Source organism: Salvelinus sp. IW2-2015, linkage group LG36 (assembly GCF_002910315.2).
Source record: "Salvelinus sp. IW2-2015 linkage group LG36, ASM291031v2, whole genome shotgun sequence".
NCBI lineage: Eukaryota > Metazoa > Chordata > Actinopteri > Salmoniformes > Salmonidae > Salvelinus > Salvelinus sp. IW2-2015.
In genome coordinates this window covers 40,624,018-40,642,537 of record NC_036875.1, presented here as the reverse complement: position 1 = coordinate 40,642,537, position 18,520 = coordinate 40,624,018, and the positions used below count along the sequence as shown (strand labels likewise).

The 18,520-nt window shown below is 46.9% G+C and overlaps 1 protein-coding gene across 1 annotated transcript in view; it reads left to right on the top strand.

The window, feature by feature from the left end:
• LOC111959521 (oxysterol-binding protein-related protein 6-like) overlaps positions 1 to 18,520 on the top strand; it is a 71,835-nt gene that overhangs the window by 30,584 nt on the left and 22,731 nt on the right. The window contains 6 exon segments of the mRNA XM_023981131.2: positions 2,667 to 2,722; positions 2,725 to 2,768; positions 6,486 to 6,666; positions 16,811 to 16,941; positions 17,378 to 17,485; positions 18,004 to 18,135. Coding sequence (XP_023836899.1) covers positions 2,667 to 2,722; positions 2,725 to 2,768; positions 6,486 to 6,666; positions 16,811 to 16,941; positions 17,378 to 17,485; positions 18,004 to 18,135 — 652 coding nt within the window.

Here is an 18,520-nt window from a genome sequence, read left to right as displayed (position 1 = left end):
TGATGGAACTGTGTTCACATGATGGAACTGTGTTCATATGATGGAACTGTGTTCGACGTGATGGAACTGTGTTCACATGATGGAACTGTCTTCACATGATTCATATTTCTATTTATTATGGATCCCAATTAGTTCCTGCCAAGGCAGCAGCTACTCTTCCTGGGGTCCAGCAAAATGTAGGCAGTTATACAATTTTAAAAACATTACAATACATTCACAACAGATTTCACAACACATTAAATGTGTGCCCTCAGGCCCCGACTCCACTTCCACATATCTACAACACAGAATCCACGTGTACGTGTGTGTATTGTGTTGATCGGTCGTGTTGACCGATTAGGGTTTTTCAACTCCGATAGAAATTATTGGACGACCAAAAAAAGCCGATACCGATTAATCGGACTATTTTTATATATAATTAATCAGACTATTTTTAAATATCAATACTGAATGAACAATGAACACTTTTATTTTAACTTAATATAATACATAAAATCTATTTAGTCTCAAATAAATAATGAAATATGCTCAATTTGGTTTAAATAATACAAAAACACAGTTTTGGAGAAGAAAGTAAAAGTGCAATATGTGCCATGTAAAAAGCCAATGTTTAAGTTCCTTGCTCAGAACATGAGAACAAATGAAAGCTGGTGGTTCAATATTGCCAGTTCTTCAATATTCCCAGTTKAGAAGTTTTAGGTTGTAGTTATTATAGGAATTATGACGTGTCGACTATTTCTCTCTCTACCATTTGTATTTCATATACCTTTGACTATTGGATGTTCTAATAGGRACTTTAGTATTGCCAGACTAATCTCAGGAGTTGATAGGCTTGAAGTCATAAACAGCGCTGTGAGCATTGCTAAGAGCTGCTGGCAAACGCAGTAAAGCTTGAAAGAATGCTTACGAGCCTGCTGCTGCCTACCACCGCTCAGTCAGACAGCTCTATCAAATATCAAATCATAGACTTAATTATAATAAACACAGAAATACGAGCCTTTGGTCATTAATATGGTCAAATCCAGAAACTATCATTTCGAAAACAAAAGTTTATTCTTTCAGTGAAATACGGAACCGTTCCGTATTTTATCGAACGGGTGGCATCCATAAGTCTAAATATTGCTGTTACATTGTACAACCTTCAATGTTAAGTCATAATTATGTAAACTTCTGGCAAATTGGTTCGCAACAAGCCCAAACTGTTGCATATACCCTGACTCTGCGTGCAATGAACGCAAGAGAAGTGACACAATTTCCCTAGTTAATATTGCCTGCTAACATGAATTTATTTGAACTAAATATGCAGGTTTAACAAAATATACTTCTGTGTATTGATTTTAAGAAAGGCATTGATGTTTATGGTTAGGTACATTCGTGGAACGGTTTTTTTCGCGAATGCGCTTTTGTTAAAGTGGATAATGATGTGATGATGTGTCATCCCCCGTTTGGCAAAGTAGGCTGTGATTCGATGATAAATTAACAGGTACCGCATTGATTATATGCAACGCAGGACAAGCTAGTTAACGTTGTAATATCATCAACCATGTGTAGTTAACTAGTGATTACGTGAAGATTGATTGTTTTTTATAAGATAAGTTTAATGCTAGCTAGCAACTTACCTTGGCTCCTTGCTGCACTCGCGTAACAAGTGGCCAGCCTGCCACGCAGTCTCCTCATGGAATGGAATGTAATCGGCCATAATTGGCATCCAAAAATGCAGATTACCGATTGTTATGAAAACTTGAAATCGGCCCCAATTAATCGGCCATGCCGATTATTCGGTCGACCTCTAGTGTGTATGCATGTGTCTGTGCCTATGTTTGTGTTGCTTCGTAGTCCCCGCTGTTCCATAAGGTGTATTTTTATCTGTTTTTTAAATCTAATTTTACTACTTACATGAGTTCCATGTAGTCATAGCTCTATGTAGTACTGTGCGCCTCCCATAGTTGTGAAGAGACCTCTGGTGGCATGTCTTGTGGGGTATATGTTCCCCAGGGAGTATTACGGTATGTTCCCCTTGCCCTGGTATTATGGTATATGTTCCCCATGCCCTGGTATTATGGTATATGTTCCCCATACCCTGGTATTATGGTATATATTCCCCATGCCCTGGTATTATGGTATATGTTCCCCATGCTCTGGTATTATGGTATATGTTCCCCATGGCCCTGGTATTAATGGTATAATATTCCCATGCCCTGGTATTAGGTATAATGTCCCCATGCCCCTGGTGTGTGGTATTCCCCCATGCCCTGTATTTTGTAATTCCCCATGCCCTGGTATTATGGTGTGTTCCCCATGCCCTGGTATTGATAATGTTTCCCATGCTCTGGTATATGGTATATGTTCCCATGTCCCCCCCTGGTATTATGGAAAATGTTCCCATGCCTGGTATTTATGGTATATGTTTCCCATGCCCTGGTATATGTATGTCCCCATCGCCCTGTATTTGTATATGTTCCCATGCCCTGGTATTATGTATTACAATATCTCTCTGATAGTAGCGCTGTCTAAGATATTTATTCCACTTTGTCTAAACTAATAAAGGACATTTGTTTTTCCGTAATTGTTCTCTCATGTGTAAGCACAGCAGGGTGTCACATTCACTTCATTGGGTCGAGGTGTGCCTTCCAGTGTGACCCATGTCTTTGTGGTGCTTCTTCCAGAGCTCGCCCGTGCCAGTCCAGCCTGATTGAGCTGAGCAAGTTACTGCAGAGCCTGAGGGCCTACAGAGGACCCAGTCAGCGCCCAATTTCACTGACATGCAGGTACACACACACACACACACACACACACACACACACACACACACAGGAACCTGCAATTAAGCATTTAGTTGAACAGTGTACTCCACGTGTATCCTGTTGGACGGTGTACACCACGTGTATCCTGTTGGACGGTGTACACCACGTGTATGCTGTTGGACGGTGTACACCACGTGTATGCTGTTGGACGGTGTACACCACGTGTATGCTGTTGGACGGTGTACACCACGTGTATCCTATTGGACGGTGTTGTTGGACGGTGTACACCATGTACAGTACCAGTCAAAAGTTTGGACACCTACTCATTCCATGGTTTTTCTTTATTTTTTACTATTTTCTACATTGTTTAATAATAGTGAAGACATCAGAACTATGAAATAACACATATGGAATCATGTAGTAACCAAAAAGTGTTAAACAAATACAAATATATTTGATATTCTTCAAAGTGGCCACCCTTTGCCTTGATGACAGCTTTGCACACTCTTGGCATTCTCTCAACCAGCTTCATGAGGTTGTCACCTGGAATGCATTTCAATTAACAGGTGTGCCTTGTTAAAAGTTCATTTGTGGAATTTKTTTCCTTCTTAATGCATTTGAGCCAATCAGTTGTGTTATGACAAGGCAGGGATGGTATACAGAAGATAGACATATTTGGTAAAATACCAAGACCATATTATGGCAAGAACAGCTCAAATAAGCAAAGAGAAACAACAGTCCATCATTACTTTAAGTGTAACGTGTGCCCTGGGAGTCGGGAAGCAAGTTCAGGGAGGGCATCATTTAATAAACAAATGAACACAACAAGAAACACGAACAACGCACAGACAGGAAACTGAAACAGAAACAATGACACCTGGGGAAGGAACCAAAGGGAGTGACATATATAGGGCAGGTAATCAAGGAGGAGACTGGGGTCCAGGTGAGTCTGACGCGCATGTGCGCGTAACGATGGTGACAGGTGTGCGCCATAACGAGCAGCCTGGTGACCTAGAGGCTGGAGAGGGAGCACACGTGACATTAAGACATGAAGGTCAGTCAATCCGGAAAATGTGAAGAACTTTGAAAGTTTCTTCAAGTGCAGTCGCAAAAACCATCAAAAGCTATGATGAAACTGGCTCTCATGAGGACCGCCACAGGAAAGGAAGAACCAGAGGATAAGTTCATTAGAGATTGCAGCCCAGATTGCTTCACAGAGTTCAAGTAACAGACACATCTCAACATCAACTGTTCAGAGGAGACTGCATGAATCAGGCCTTTATGGTTGAATTATTGCAAAGAAGCCACTTCTAAAGGACACCAATAAGAAGAAGAAGAGACTTGCTTGGGCCAAGAAACACAAGCAATGGACATTAGACTGGTGGAAATCTGTCTTGTGGTCTGATGAGTCCAAATTTGAGATTTTTGGTTCCAACCGCCGTGTCTTTGTGAGAAGATCTTATTCTTTGCTCGCTCCCTACTGCTGTGGAGCAGTGCGCACTTTCCCTCACTCCAGGTACCAATGGGTGGTCTCCTAGATATGGAAAATGTTAGGCGGGGCTGACATAGATCTTTACGCATCGTGAGAAAATGCGACTTGTCAGCTGTCTTTCTAGATAAGGCACCTGGATGCTCCGTTGGAAATGGATACTCTCACGCACCAGGGGCCTTTGACCCTCCGTTCTGCTTTTCCCGCTGTGGATCTGATTCAGCACTCGCTAGACGGTAGGTTGGGAGGGCTTGTCCTTGATCCTTGTGGCTCCCCATTGGCCCAAACGACCTTGGTTCATGGGGATCATCCTTTTAGGTGGGGATTGCTCAGGGACTTGTTGTCCCAGGTGCACGGACAGGTCTGGAACCCGCGGCCGGAGATTTGGAATCTGTGGGCTTGGACCCTGAAAGGTCCAATCTGATGGTAAGGTGTTTACCTCTAAACATTATTTCTACTATACAGTCTGTATGAAGTTCGCCCTTGGCAACTCTAAGTTGACGCTGCGTCCTAATGTGACCTTTGACCGTAAGGTCATGACTATGCTTTTGAGCTTTTCAGGTTGCATGCCCTGTGTCCAGTACGAGCATTACCATGTACGTTGAGCGGACCAGGGGTGTCAGTTTGTGTGACTAACTTTTTGTCTGTTTTGATAATCCGGCTCGTGGTAGAGCGCTTTCTAAGCAGCGTCTCTCCAACTGGATTGTGGATGATATCTCTCTGGCAAATGACAGGAATTACATAACGGTGTACACACCCACTTTACCAGGGGTCTGGCGGCCTCTTGGACGTTGTTTAAAGGGTTGCCTGTAGGAGATATTTGTGTTGCGGCGAGTTGAGCATCACCACACACTTTTTTGTTTCAGGTTTTATCGCCTGGATGACACACCTCCCAGTGTAGCCCAAAGTGGGCAGATTGCGCAATACCCGGGTACCGGAGGTTTTCCTGCCGGGTTGGAACTCTGGGTGGTCTGTTGTGGGGCCATTTCATTTGGTGTCCACTGGGGGTTCGGCTTGGGGCGTGATTTCATATCTCCGTAGCTGTGTTGTACCGAGTTGACCGACTGAAAGGGAACGTAGAGTTATAACTGTACCTACTGTTCCCTGAAGGAGAAACGAGGTACAACACCTGTTCGGGCCCCGCGCCGCCCAGTTCTGAGCTCGGTGAAGAGCAGTACTTAATTGAAGGAATGAATCCGTGCCTCGAGTTTATTGCCTGTGGAAGGCGGGGCTTCCGGTGAGGCACGGCGTTCCTTGGCCTTGTCAGGTGTGATTCTAATGTTCTTCAGTAGAGGGATCTAGCGAGCAAACTCCTAATAGCTGTGTGGTACCTCGTTTCCCTCCTTCAAGGAACAGTAGTTATAGTCACTGTACGTTATGCAATTATATGTCAGGGCAAAGAACGTTTTCGGTTATCTGCTCTCGATTCAATGTCCTTTTGTACTTATCATAATACAAAGCCTGAACCACATTTTTGGGGCTGTACAATGCCTTATTCTCATGTTGTCTAAATTACCCCATTTTGAACACTCTGTAAAGCTTCAGGAGAAGGATAATCATGCTTTGGATTATTAAACTCTCTTAAACTCTCCCAATTACCTATGGCAACAGTTTAAAAGCCTTTTCCTTCATGATACTTAGTTTTTATCACAACGTGTGTTCTGGTAGATTAGGTAGCCCAGAACCAACCATTTTCTCACCAGGAAGCCCAAAACCAACCGTTTCGTCACCAGGAAGCACAAAACCAACCGTTTCGTCACCAGGAAGCCCAGAACCAACCGTTTCCTCACCAGGTAGCCCAGAACCAACTGTTTTCTCACTAGCGGCCCTCTGGTATACATACATAGTGTTGTTAATGAATGAGTGAGTCATCAGTCCAGGAGAAACAAGGGGAAGGATTTTTTTCCTTTTTTTTTATATATATATTTATAGCCAAGGCTTAAAAAGAACATTGGTTGGAACGAAGCCTCAGCTTCATCTGTGCTTTGCTGTCCCATATGATTTGTCAGACTTGGTGTGATTCATATAGTGATATAAACACTGAGTGAGTATCTGTCTTGACTATGTCAGAAGAGACCGCAGAAGGTCTTATGGAGCTCCATCTGTAGATCACATTACTACATTCCCAAGTCTCCAAGTGGTACTGACACTCCTCTCCTCCCTCTCCTTCCTCGCCTCCTCTCCCTCTCGTTTCTCTCCATTCTCCTCTCCTCCCTCCCTCCTCTCCTTCCTCCTTCCTCTCCTCCTCTCAGGTCCCCTCTCTCCCTGTGAGTGCCAGTATGTCGCCCACGCGACTCCACTCCTCCAACCCCAACCTGTGTGCTGAGCAGGTGGACTTCCAGACCCCTGTCTCTCGCCAGATTCCTGACAACATGGAGTGTGGCGGTGACTACATCAAACTACAGGAGGACTTCTGCCTCATCGCTCAGAAAGGTACAGTGGCTTGCGAAAATATTCACACCCCTTGGCATTTTTCCTATTTTGTTGCCTTACAACCTGGAATTAAAATAGATTTTTTTGGGGGGTTGTATCATTTGGTTTACACAACATGCCTACCACTTTGAAGATGCAAAATATTTTTTATTGTGAAACAAGAAATAAGACAAAAAAACAGAGAACTTAAGCGTGCATAACTATTCACCCCCCCAAAGTCAATACTTTGTAGAGCCACCTTTTGCAGCAATTACAGCTGCAAGTCTCTTGYGGTATGTCTCTCTTAGCTTGGCACATCTAATCACTGGGATTTTTGCCCATTCTTCAAGGCAAAACTGATCCAGCTCCTTCAAGTTGGATGGGTTCCGCTGGTGTACAGCAATCTCAAGTCATACCACAGATTCTCAATTGGATTGAGGTCTGGGTTTTGACTAGGCCATTCCAAGACGCTTAAATGTCTCCCCTTAAACCACTCGAGTGTTGCTTTAGCAGTATGCTTAGGCTCATTGTCCTGCTGGAAGGTGAACCTCCGTCCCAGTCTCAAATCTCTGGAAGACTGAAACAGGTTTCGCTCAAGAATTTCCCTATATTTAGCACCATCCATCATTCCTTCAATTCTGACCAGTTTCCCAGTCCCTGCCGATGAAACCACCCCCACAGCATGATGATGCCACCATCATGGTTCACTGTGGGATGGTGTTCTCGGGGTTATGAGAGGTGTTGGGTTTGCGCATTTTCCTTTATGGCCAAAAAGCTACATTTTAGTCTCATCTGACCAGAGTACCATCTTCCATATYTTTGGGMAGTCTCCCACATGCCTTTTGGCGAACACCAAACGTGTTTGCTTATTTTCTTTAAGCAATGGCTTTTTTTTCTGGCCACTCTTCCGTAAAGCCCAGCTCTGTGGAGCGTATGGCTTAAAATGGTCCTATGGACAGATACTCCAATCAATCAATTTTATTTTTTCAATCAATTTGATTTTATATAGCCCTTCGTACATCAGCTAATATCTCGAAGTGCTGTACAGAAACCCAGCCTAAAACCCCAAACAGCTAGTAATGCAGGTGTAGAAGCACGGTGGCTAGGAAAAACTCCCTAGAAAGGCCAAAACCTAGGAAGAAACCTAGAGAGGAACCAGGCTATGAGGGGTGGCCAGTCCTCTTCTGGCTGTGCCGGGTGGAGATTATAACAGAACTATGCCAAGATGTTCAAAAATGTTCATAAGTGACAAGCATGGTCAAATAATAATCATGAATAATTTTCAGTTGGCTTTTCATAGCCGATCATCAAGAGTTGAAAAACAACAGGTCTGGGACAGGTGGCGGTTCCATAACCGCAGGCAGAACAGCTGAACCACTGCTTTTAACCAGGGCAAGGTGACCGGAAACATGACCGAATACAAACAGTGTAGCTATTCTCTCCGCAAGGCAATCAAACAGGCTAAGTCCCAGTACAGAGACAAAATAGAGTCGCAATTCAACAGCTCAGACACAAGAGGTATGTGGCAGGGTCTACAGTCTATCACGGATTACAAAAGAAAACCAGCCCCGTCGCGGACCAGGTGTCACGTCCTGACCTATTTCTGTTAGTTTGTTGTATGTGTTAGTTGGTCAGGACGTGAGTTTGGGTGGGCATTCTATGTTCTCTGTTTCTATGTTGGTTTAAGGGTTGCCTGGTATGGCTCTCAATTAGAGGCAGGTGTTTGGCGTTCCTCTAATTGAGAGTCATATTTAGGTAGGTTGTTTCACAGTGTTCGTGTGTGGTGGTTGTCTCCTGTGTCTGTATGTATGTGTGCCACACGGACTGTAGCGTTTGTTTGTAGTCGTGTACCTGTTCGTGCGTTCTTCACGTATATGTAAGTTCGTGTCCAGGTCTGTTTTCATCGTTTATTTGTTTTGTAGTTTATTCAAGTATAGTTCGTTTTCTGTCTACGTCGTGTTTGTTGTTTTGTCGTGTCTTAAATAAATCATGTCATCATACCTCGCTGCACATTGGTCTTCAGATCCCTCTCTCCTCTCCTCGTCTGAGGAGAGGAGGATTTAGAGTATCGTTACAGAAACCACCCACCAAATTACCAGAACCAAGCAGCGGGGAAAAGGGCAGCGACAGCAACCGCAGAGATCCCAGATTCATGGACATGGGAGGAGATCTTGAACGAGAAGGACCCTGGGCACAGGCTGGGAGTATCGCCGCCCCAAAGCTGAGCTGGAGGAAGCGAAAGCTGAGCGGCGGCGATATGAGGAGGCAGCACGGCAGCGGGACAGGTACGAGAGGCAACCCAGAATTTTTTTGGGGGGGGTAGAGAGGAGTGTGGCTAAGCCAGGTAGCAGACCTGAGCGCACTCCTCGTGCTTATTATAGCAACGCGTCACTGGTCAGGCACCGTGTTATGCGGTTAAGCGCACGGTGTCGCCAGTGCGTGCCCATAGCCCGGTGCGCTACAGAGCAGCCCCCCGAAAGTGTCATGTGAGTGTGGGCATCCAGCCGGGGCGTATTGTGCCTGCTCAGCGCGTCTGGTCTCCGGTACGCAGTTTCGGTCCAGGGTATCCTGCGCCGGCTCTGCGTGCTGTGTCTCCGGGGCGCTGGGAGGGTGCAGTGCGTCCTATGCCTACACTCCGCTGTACCGGGCAAATGTGGGAGTGGAGCCTAAGAGAGAAGTGCGCGTAGTAGGCACTAGATCTCCAGTGCTCATCCACAGCCCGGTTCAACCTGTGCCTGCACTCTGGAGGGACGGGCTGGTGTAGTATTCCAGCCTGGGGGAGTGGTGCCAAGGCTGCGCACCAGAGCTCCAGTACTTCCCCACAGCCCGGTCCTTCAGTGCTCTTAACATCAAGCCTCCTGTAGGTCTCTCCAGCCTGGTGGGTCCTGTGGCAGCCCCACGCACCAGGCTGTCTCTCCGTCTCCTCCCTACAGGTGTGTTCGTCTGCCCAGCGGCGCCTGAACTGCCCGTCTGCCCAACGGCGCCTGAACTGCCCGTCTGCCATGAGCCTGCAAAGTGCCCGTCTGCCATGAGCCTGCAAAGCGCCCGTCTGCCAAGAGCCTACAGAGCCGTCCGCCAGACCGGAGCCGCTAGAGCCTTCCGCCAGACCGGATCAGCCAGAGCCTTCCGCCAGACGGATCAGCCAGAGAGCCTTCCGCCAGACCGGATCAGCCAGAGCCTTCGCCAGACCGGATCAGCAGAGCCTTCCGCCAGACCGGATCAGCCAGAGCCTTCCGCCAGACCGATCAGCCAGAGCCTTCCGCCAGACCGGATCAGCTCCTTCAGAGCCGTCCAGGCCGGACCAGCCTTCAGAGCCGTCCAGCCAGGACCAGCCTTCAGAGCCGTCCAGCCAGGACACCTTCAGCCGTCCAGCCAGGACAGCCTTCAGAGCCGTCCAGCCAGGACCAGCCTTCAGAGCCGTCCAGCCAGGACCTGCCAGAGCCTCCAGCCAGGACCTGCCAGAGCCGTCCAGCCAGGACCTGCCAGAGCCTCCAGCCAGGACCTGCCAGAGTCCCTCAGCCAGGACCTGCCAGAGCCCTCAGCAGGACCTGCCACAGAGCTCACCTCCAGCCACGGACCTGCCAGAGTCCTCAGCCCGGACCTGCCAGAGTCCCTCAGCCCGGACCTGCCAGCAGTCCCTCAGCCCGGACCTGCCAGAGTCCCTCAGCCCGGACCTGCCAGAGTCCCTCAGCCCGACCTGCCAGAGTCCCTCAGCCCGGACCTGCCAGAGTCCCTCAGCCCGGACCTGCCAGAGTCCCTCAGCCCGGAGCTGCCGCCCCTTATCCCGAGCTGCTGCCCCTTATCTCCGGAGCTGCTGCCCCTTATCCCGATGCTGCCCGCCTGGGGAGTCCCATCCGATGGGAGACTCGCGTACCTTATGGTTCGGTGCGAGTGGGGATCATTGCGACCGGGGCTACAGAACGCGGAGGATGAATGGTGGTTGGGACAGCGTCCGGCCTCGAGACCACCACCGGTGTCAAGATGCACCCCAGACTCTAGACTTTGTGCTGGTGCGCCCGGAGTTCGCACCTTAAGCGGGGGGGTTATTTCACGTCCTGACCTATTTCTGTTAGTTTGTTGTAGGTGTGTTGTTCAGAGTCTGAGGTGATGGAGTTTGGGTGGGCATTCTATGTGTCTGGTTCTATGTTGGTTTAAGGTTGCCTGTATGGCTCTTCAATTAGAGGCAGGTGTTGGCGTTCCTCTAATTGAGAGTCATATTTAGGTAGGTTGTTTCACAGTGTTCGTTGTGGGTGGTTGTCTCCTGTGTCTGTATGTATGTTCGTGCCACACGGACTGTAGCGTTTGTTTGTTAGTCGTGTACCTGTTCGTGCGTTCTTCACGTTATATGTAAGTTCGTGTTCCAGGTCTGTTTTCATCGTTTATTTTGTTTTGTAGTTTATTCAAGTATAGTTCGTTTTCTGTCTACGTCGTGTTTGTGTTTTGTCGTGTCTTAAATAAATCATGTCATCATACCTCGCTGCACATTGGTCTTCAGACCCTCTCTCCTCCCTCGTCTGAGGAGGAGAGCGATGATAGAGTATCGTTTACACCAGGATGTCTTGCTCCCAGACAGGCTAAATAACTTTTTTGCCCGCTTTGAGGACAATACAGTGCCACTGACACGGCCCGCTACCCAAAACCTGCGGCTCTCCTTCACTGCAGCCGAGGTGAGTAAAAACATTTAAACGTGTTAACCCTCGCAAGGCTGCAGCCCAGACGGCATTCCCAAGCCGCGTCCTCAGAGCATGCGCAGACCAGCTGGCTGGTGTGTTTACGGACATATTCAATCAATCCTTATCCCAGTTGCTGTTCCCACATGCTTCAAGAGGGCCACCATTGTTCTGTTCCAAGAAAGCTAAGGTAACTGAGCTAAACGACTACCGCCCCGTAGCACTCACTTCCGTCATCATGAAGTGCTTTGAGAGACTAGTCAAGGACCATATCCACCTCCACCCTACCGGACACCCTAGACCCACTCCAATTTGCTTACCGACCCAATAGGTCCACAGACGACGCAATCGCAACCACACTGCACACTGCCCTAACCCATCTGGACAAGAGGAATACCTATGTGAGAATGCTGTTCATCGATTACAAGCTCAGCATTAACACCATAGTTACCCTCCAAACTCGTCATCAAGCTCGAGACCCTGGTCTCGACCCCGCCCTGTGCAACTGGTCCTGGACTTCCTGACGGGCCCCCCAGGTGGTGAGGGTAGGTAACAACATCTCCACCCCGCTGATCCTCAACACTGGGCCCCACAAGGGTGCGTTCTGAGCCCTCTCCTGTACTCCCTGTTCACCCACGACTGCGGCCATGCACGCCTCCAACTCAATCATCAAGTTTGCGGATGACACTACAGTGGTAGGCTTGATTACCAACAACGACGAGACGGCCTACAGGAGGAGGTGAGGCCCTCGGAGTGTGTGTCAGGAAAAATAACCTCACACTCAACGTCAACAAAACAAAGGAGATGATTGTGGACTTCAGGAAACAGCAGAGGGAGCACCCCCCTATCCACATCGACGGGTCAGTAGTGGAGGAAGGTGGAAAGTTTTAAAGTTCCTCGGTGTACACATCACGGACAAACTGAATTGGTCCACCCACACAGACCAGCGTTTGAAGAAGGCGCAGCAGCGCCTCTTAACCTCAGGAGGCTGAAGAAATTCGGCTTGTCACCAAAAGCACTCACAAACTTCTACCGATGCACAATCGAGAGCATCCGTCGGGCTGTATCACCGCCTGGTACGCAACTGCTCCGCCACAACCGTAAAGCTCTCCAGAGGGTAGTGAGGTCTGCAGAACGCATCACCGGGGGGCAAACTACCTGCCCTCCAGGACACCTACACCACCCGATGTCACAGGAAGGCCATAAAGATCATCAAGGACAACAACCACCCAAGCCACTGCCTGTTCACCCCGCTATCATCCAGAAGGCGAGGTCAGTACAGGTGCATCAAAGCAGGGACCGAGGACTGAAAAAAACAGCTTCTATCTCAGGGCCATCAGACTGTTAAACAGCCACCACTAACATTTAGCGGCCGCTGCCAACATTACTGAACTCAACTCCAGCCACTTTAAAAATGGGAATTGATGGAAATTATGTAAAAATTACCACTAGCCACTTAAACAATGCCACTTAATATAATGGTTTACATACCCTACATTACCCATCTCATATTATATGTATATACTGTAACTCTATATCATCTACTGCATCTTGCCATCTTTATGTAATACATGTACCACTAGCCACTTTAAACTATGCCACTTTATGTTTACATACCTACCATACTCATCTCATATGTATAGTACCGTATCTAACCATCTACTGCATCTTGCCTATGCCGTTTTTACCATCACTCATTCAATATATCTTTATGTACATATTCTTTATCCTTTACACTTGTGTGTATAAGGTAGTAGTTGGGAATTGTTAGGTTAGATTACTTGTTGTTATCTGCATTGTCGGAACTAGAAGCACAAGCATTTCGCTACACTCGCATTAACATCTGCTAACCATGTGTAGTGACTAATAAAATTTGATCTATTTGATTGATTTGAAACTGGAATAGCAGCAAGGCCAGGCGGACTGGGACAGCAAGGAGTCACCACGGCCGGTAGTCCCGACGTATGGTCTAGGGCTCAGGTCCTCCGAGAGAAAGAAAGAGAGAAGGAGAAAATTAAGAGAAGCCAAGATTTCAAAATGTTCATAAATGACAAGCATGGTCAAATAATAATCAGGAATTAAATCTTCAGTTGGCTTTTCATAAGCCGATCATTAAGAGTTGAAAAACAGCAGGTCTGGGACAGTAGGGTTCCGTAACCGCAGGCAGAAACAGTTGAAACTGGAATAGCAGCAAGGCCAGCGGACTGGGGACAGCAAGTGTCATTTTTCTCATGCCCGGTAGTCCTGACGTATGGTCCTAGTGCTCAGGTTCTCAGAGAAAAGAGAGAACGAGAGAATTAGATGAAGCATTACTTAAATTCACACAGGACACTGGTATAAGACAGGAGAAGTACTCCAGTGTAACCAACTGACCCGAGCCCCCCGACACATAAACTACTGCAGCATAAATACTGGAGCTGAGACAGGAGCGGTACAGGGCAGGAGACACTGTGGCCCCCATCCGAAAGAAAACCCCGGACAGGGCCAACAGGAAGGATATAAACCCCACCATTGCCAAAGCACACCCCCGCACCACTAGAGGGTAACCTCAACCACCAACTTACAATCCTGAGACAAGGCCGAGTATAGCCCACAAAGGTCTCCACCACAGCACAAACCAAAGGGGGGCGCCAACCCAGACAGGAAGATCACGTCAGTACTTCAACGCCATCAAGTGACGCACCCCTCCTAGGGACGGCATGAAAGAGCACCAGCAAGCCAGTGACTCAGCCCTGTAACAGGGTTAGAGGCAGAGAATCCCAGTGGAAGAGAGGGGAACCGGCCTGGCAGAGACAGCAAGGGCGGTTCGTTGCTCCAGAGCCTTTCCGTTCACCTTCACACTCCTGGGCCAGACTACACTCAATCATATGAACCTACTGAAGAGATAAGTCTTCAGTAAAGACTTAAAGGTCAGAGACCGAGGCTGCGTCTCTCACATGGGTAGGCAGACTGTTCCATAAATGGAGATCTATAGTGAGGAAAGCCTGCCTCCCTGTTTGCTTAGAAATTCTAGGACAATTAGGAGGCCTGCGTCTGTGACCGTAGCGTACGTATTGGTATGTACGGCAGGACCAACTCGGAAAGATAGGTAGAGGCAAGCCCATGTACGCTTTATAGGTTAACAGTAAAACCTTGAAGCCCCTTGTCCTTAACAGGAAGCCAGTGTAGGGAAGCTAGCACTGGAGTAATATGATCAAATTTCTTGGTTCTAGTCAGGATTCTAGCAGCCGTATTTAGCACTAACTGAAGTTTATTTAGTGCTTTATCCGGGTAGCCGGAAAGTAGAGCATTGCAGTAGTCTACCTAGAAGTAACAAATGCATGGATTAATTTTTCTGCATCATTTTGGACAGAAAATTTCTGATTTTTGCAATTTACGTAGATGGAAAAAAGCTGTCTTGAAACAGTCTTGATATGTTCGTCAAAAGAGAGATCAGGGTCAAGAGTAACCCGAGGTCCTTCACAGTTTTATTTAGACGACTTTTACAACCATCAAGATGAATTGTCAGATTTAACAGAAATCTCGTTTCTTGGGACCTAGAACAAGCATCTCTGTTTTGTCCGAGTTAAAAGTAGAAAGTTTTCCAGCATCCACTTCCTTATGTCTGAAACACAGGCTTCTAGCGAGGGCAATTTTTGGCTTCACCATGTTTCATTGAAATGTACAGCTGTTCATCCCTAAGCAGTGAAAGTTAACATTATGTTTCGAATAACATCCCAAGAGGTAAATATATGTGAAAACAATAGTGGTCCTAAAACGGAACCTTGAGGAACACCGAAATGTACAGTTGATTTGTCAGAGGACAGACCATTCACAGAGACAAACTGATATCTTTCCGACAGGTAAGACTAAACCAGGCCAGAACTGTCCGTGTAGACCCAATTTTGGTTTCCAGTCTCTCCAAAAGAATGTGGTGATCGAGGTGTCAAAGGCAGCTCCAGTCTCCGCTGTGGAGCTTTGCAGCTCCTTAAGGGTTATCTTTGGTCTCTTTGTTTCTCTCGTATTGCTCCTTGCCTGGTCTGTGATTTTGGTGGTGGCCCTCTCTCGGCAGGTTTATTGTGGTGCCATATTCTTTCCATTTTTAATCATGGATTTAATGGTTCTCCTTGGGATGTTCAAAGTTTCAGATATTTTTTTAGACCCAACCCTGATCTGTACTTTCCCCACAACGTTGTCCCTGACCTGTTTGGAGAGCTCCTTGGTCTTCATGGTACCACTTTCCGGTGTGCCACTTGCTTGGTGGTGTGTGCAGACTGGGGCCTTTCAGAACAGGTGTATTGTACTGAGATCATGTCACAGATTCATGTGACACTTAGATGCACACGTGACTTATTTAAGTAATTAATTGAGCTTCTGAAGGTAATTGGTTGCACAAGATCTTATTTAGGGCTTCATAGCAAAGGTGAATACATATGCACGCACCCCTTTTCTGTTTTACATTTTATTTTTTTTTTTTTTTACTATATGTTTTCACTTCACAATTTGGACTATTTGCGTATGTCCATTATATGAAATCAAATAAAAATAAATTTAAATTAAAGGTTGTAATGCAACAAAATAGGAAAAACGCCAGGGGTGAATATATAATGTTGCAAATATATAACATTTTAAACAGAAATACCTTATTTACCTAAGTATTCAGACCCTTTGCTATGAGACTTGAAATTGATCTCAGGTGTATTCTTTTTCCATTGATTATCCTTGAGTCCACCTGTGGTAAATTCAATGATTGGAACATGATTTGGAAAGGCACACGCCTGTTGATATAAGATCCCACAGTTGACAGTGGCACCATCCCTACGGTGAAACCTGGCACCATCCCTACGGTGAAGCATGGCGGTGACAGGATCATACTGTGGGGATGTTTTTCAGCGGCAGGGACTGGGAGACTAGTCAGGATCGAGGGAAAGATGAACGGAGCAAAGTACAGAGAGATCCTTGATGAAAACCTGCTCCAGAGAGCTCAGGACCTCAGACTGGGGCGAAGATTCACCTTCCAATAGGTCAATGACCCGAAGCACACAGCCAAGACAACACAGGAGTGGCTTCGGGACAAGTCTATGAATGTCTATGAGAGACCCAGCCAGAGGCCGGACTTGAACACGATCTAACATCTCTGGAGAGACCTGAAAATAGCTGTGCAGCAACACACCCCATCCAACCTGACAGAGCTTGAGAGGATCTGCAGAGAAAAATGGGAGAAACTCCCTAAATACAGGTGTGCCAAACTTGTAGAGTCATACCCAAGAAGACTCAATGCTATAATATTAATTGAATCAAATTTAGAGTAAGGCTGTAGCGTAACAAAATGTGGAAATATATAATTATTCAATTTTTTGCTGCCTCTGCCTCTTCAGCCCCGGTATGCTCCTGCATCAGTCCGTCCCTGTTCACCGTCCCTTTACACTATCCATACCAGCAAAGTATAGGGAAACCATTAGTAAGAGTTGTAAGTAACCAGAGGGTGTGTTTAAAATGATTTCTGTCTTTTGCAGTCCACTCCATGTTGAAGTCTGCGTTCACCACGGTGGCCATGGAGAAGGAGAAGATCAAATCTGTTCTCTCAGACCAGGAGCAGTCAGAACGGTCTGCCCAGGTCATCACCCTCAGGAAGTCTCTGTCACAGGTGAGCCCGGCAGGTGTTCATTTAGAATTCTCCTTCTACACTACCCATAATCCTCCTGCACTGGGAACAGTCACTATYAATGGTTAATTGTGTTGTTTTTGTCAGAACACACTACATCACCTTAAATGTTCTGTGCAGTACTTGAAACATGTAATGTACTGGCTGGAGAGATGAGGGGTTTCAATTGACTTTCATCACTGCTTGAGTTAGATTTCTGTTTCTTTGCGAATGGTTCCATTTCATATAGTCACACAGTGAGAGGAAAACAGAGCAGCCATGGTATGTAGCGTGGGGGGGGCTACAGTCATGATATGTGTAGAGCTGAATATGAATGTAGAGCTGTACAATATAGATCCAGTTGTAATGTTTATCTGTTTACACCCCTCTCCTCCAGCTGACAGATTAGTGAATTGATTCGTATTTCTCCTCATTTCAGGCCCTGTCCCAAAACGCTGAGCTTAAAACCCGACTGGGCCGCATCCACTCTGAGTCGGTCCTGTCTGAACAAACAATCAGTGTGAACCTCATCACCAGTCCTGATGAGGTAGCTAGCTACGTCTTKTACTGGATCAAGTCGTTGTTTTGTTGTCATTGTCCCTGACATGCAGGACACTTGCCATTGCAGTGCCTGGTGTGCTTATYGCAGCCAGCTGGTAGCTACCAGGTGAGGTCAGGGAGAATAGTGGTTTATCTCCTCTGTGGTGCTATGCATCCTGTTGTAGAGCTGGACAGGTAACTTTAGTTAACTGGAAAACATTGTGTATTCTCTGRTTTACTGCGTTTACCAATTAGGGTATTGATTCCTGTCCTTAAAGAAGGACGGTGCTTCCAGTATCTCTTGGCAGGTGAGCTCACTGATCATTAAAGTTGTGTTGAACCTGACGTCAAGGTAAATGGAAAAAACTATGTGATCTTACCAGGAATATAGGAAGAATAAAGTCACCAATGACTGCTGGGTCTCCACCGTCTCCACTTTGCCACAGTTCAGTTCTATGTCGTCTCACCACCTAAAGTCACGAGTAAAAGACGTTGTACTGATTGTGTTTCTCTGTTTCCTTAAAGGGGGGGGAGCAGAGGGGAATCCCTCTGACTCAACAGACGTCCAATGAGAGCAGGCTGTCTATGTCAGAGTCTGTGTCGGAGTTCTTCGACGCCCAGGAAGTGCTGCTGTCGGCCAGCTCGTCAGAGAACGAGGTGAGAGAGGGCTGGGGGTCGGAGCTCAGATAAAACATGGCCGAGTGGAGCTGGAGTTAGTCAGATATGAATAAAACCAGTGTGAGGGACAGAGATAGCACACAACAGAAACTCAGACATGTAGAGACAGAGCAAGACCAACTTTCAACTCTCCAAACTAGAGGGGGGCTCCTCCAAACTAGTGGGGGGCTCTCCAAACTAGAGGGAGGCTCTCCAAACTAGAGGGAGGCTCTCCAAACTAGAGGGAGGCTCTCCAAACTAGAGGGAGGCTCTCCAAACTAGAGGGAGGATCTCCAGTCTCTAGCCTCAGTGCTCTATGACTGCTGTGCGCCGATCCAGTTCATTGCTCCATGTCAAGCAGCTGGAGGTCAATCTCTCTCTTCTC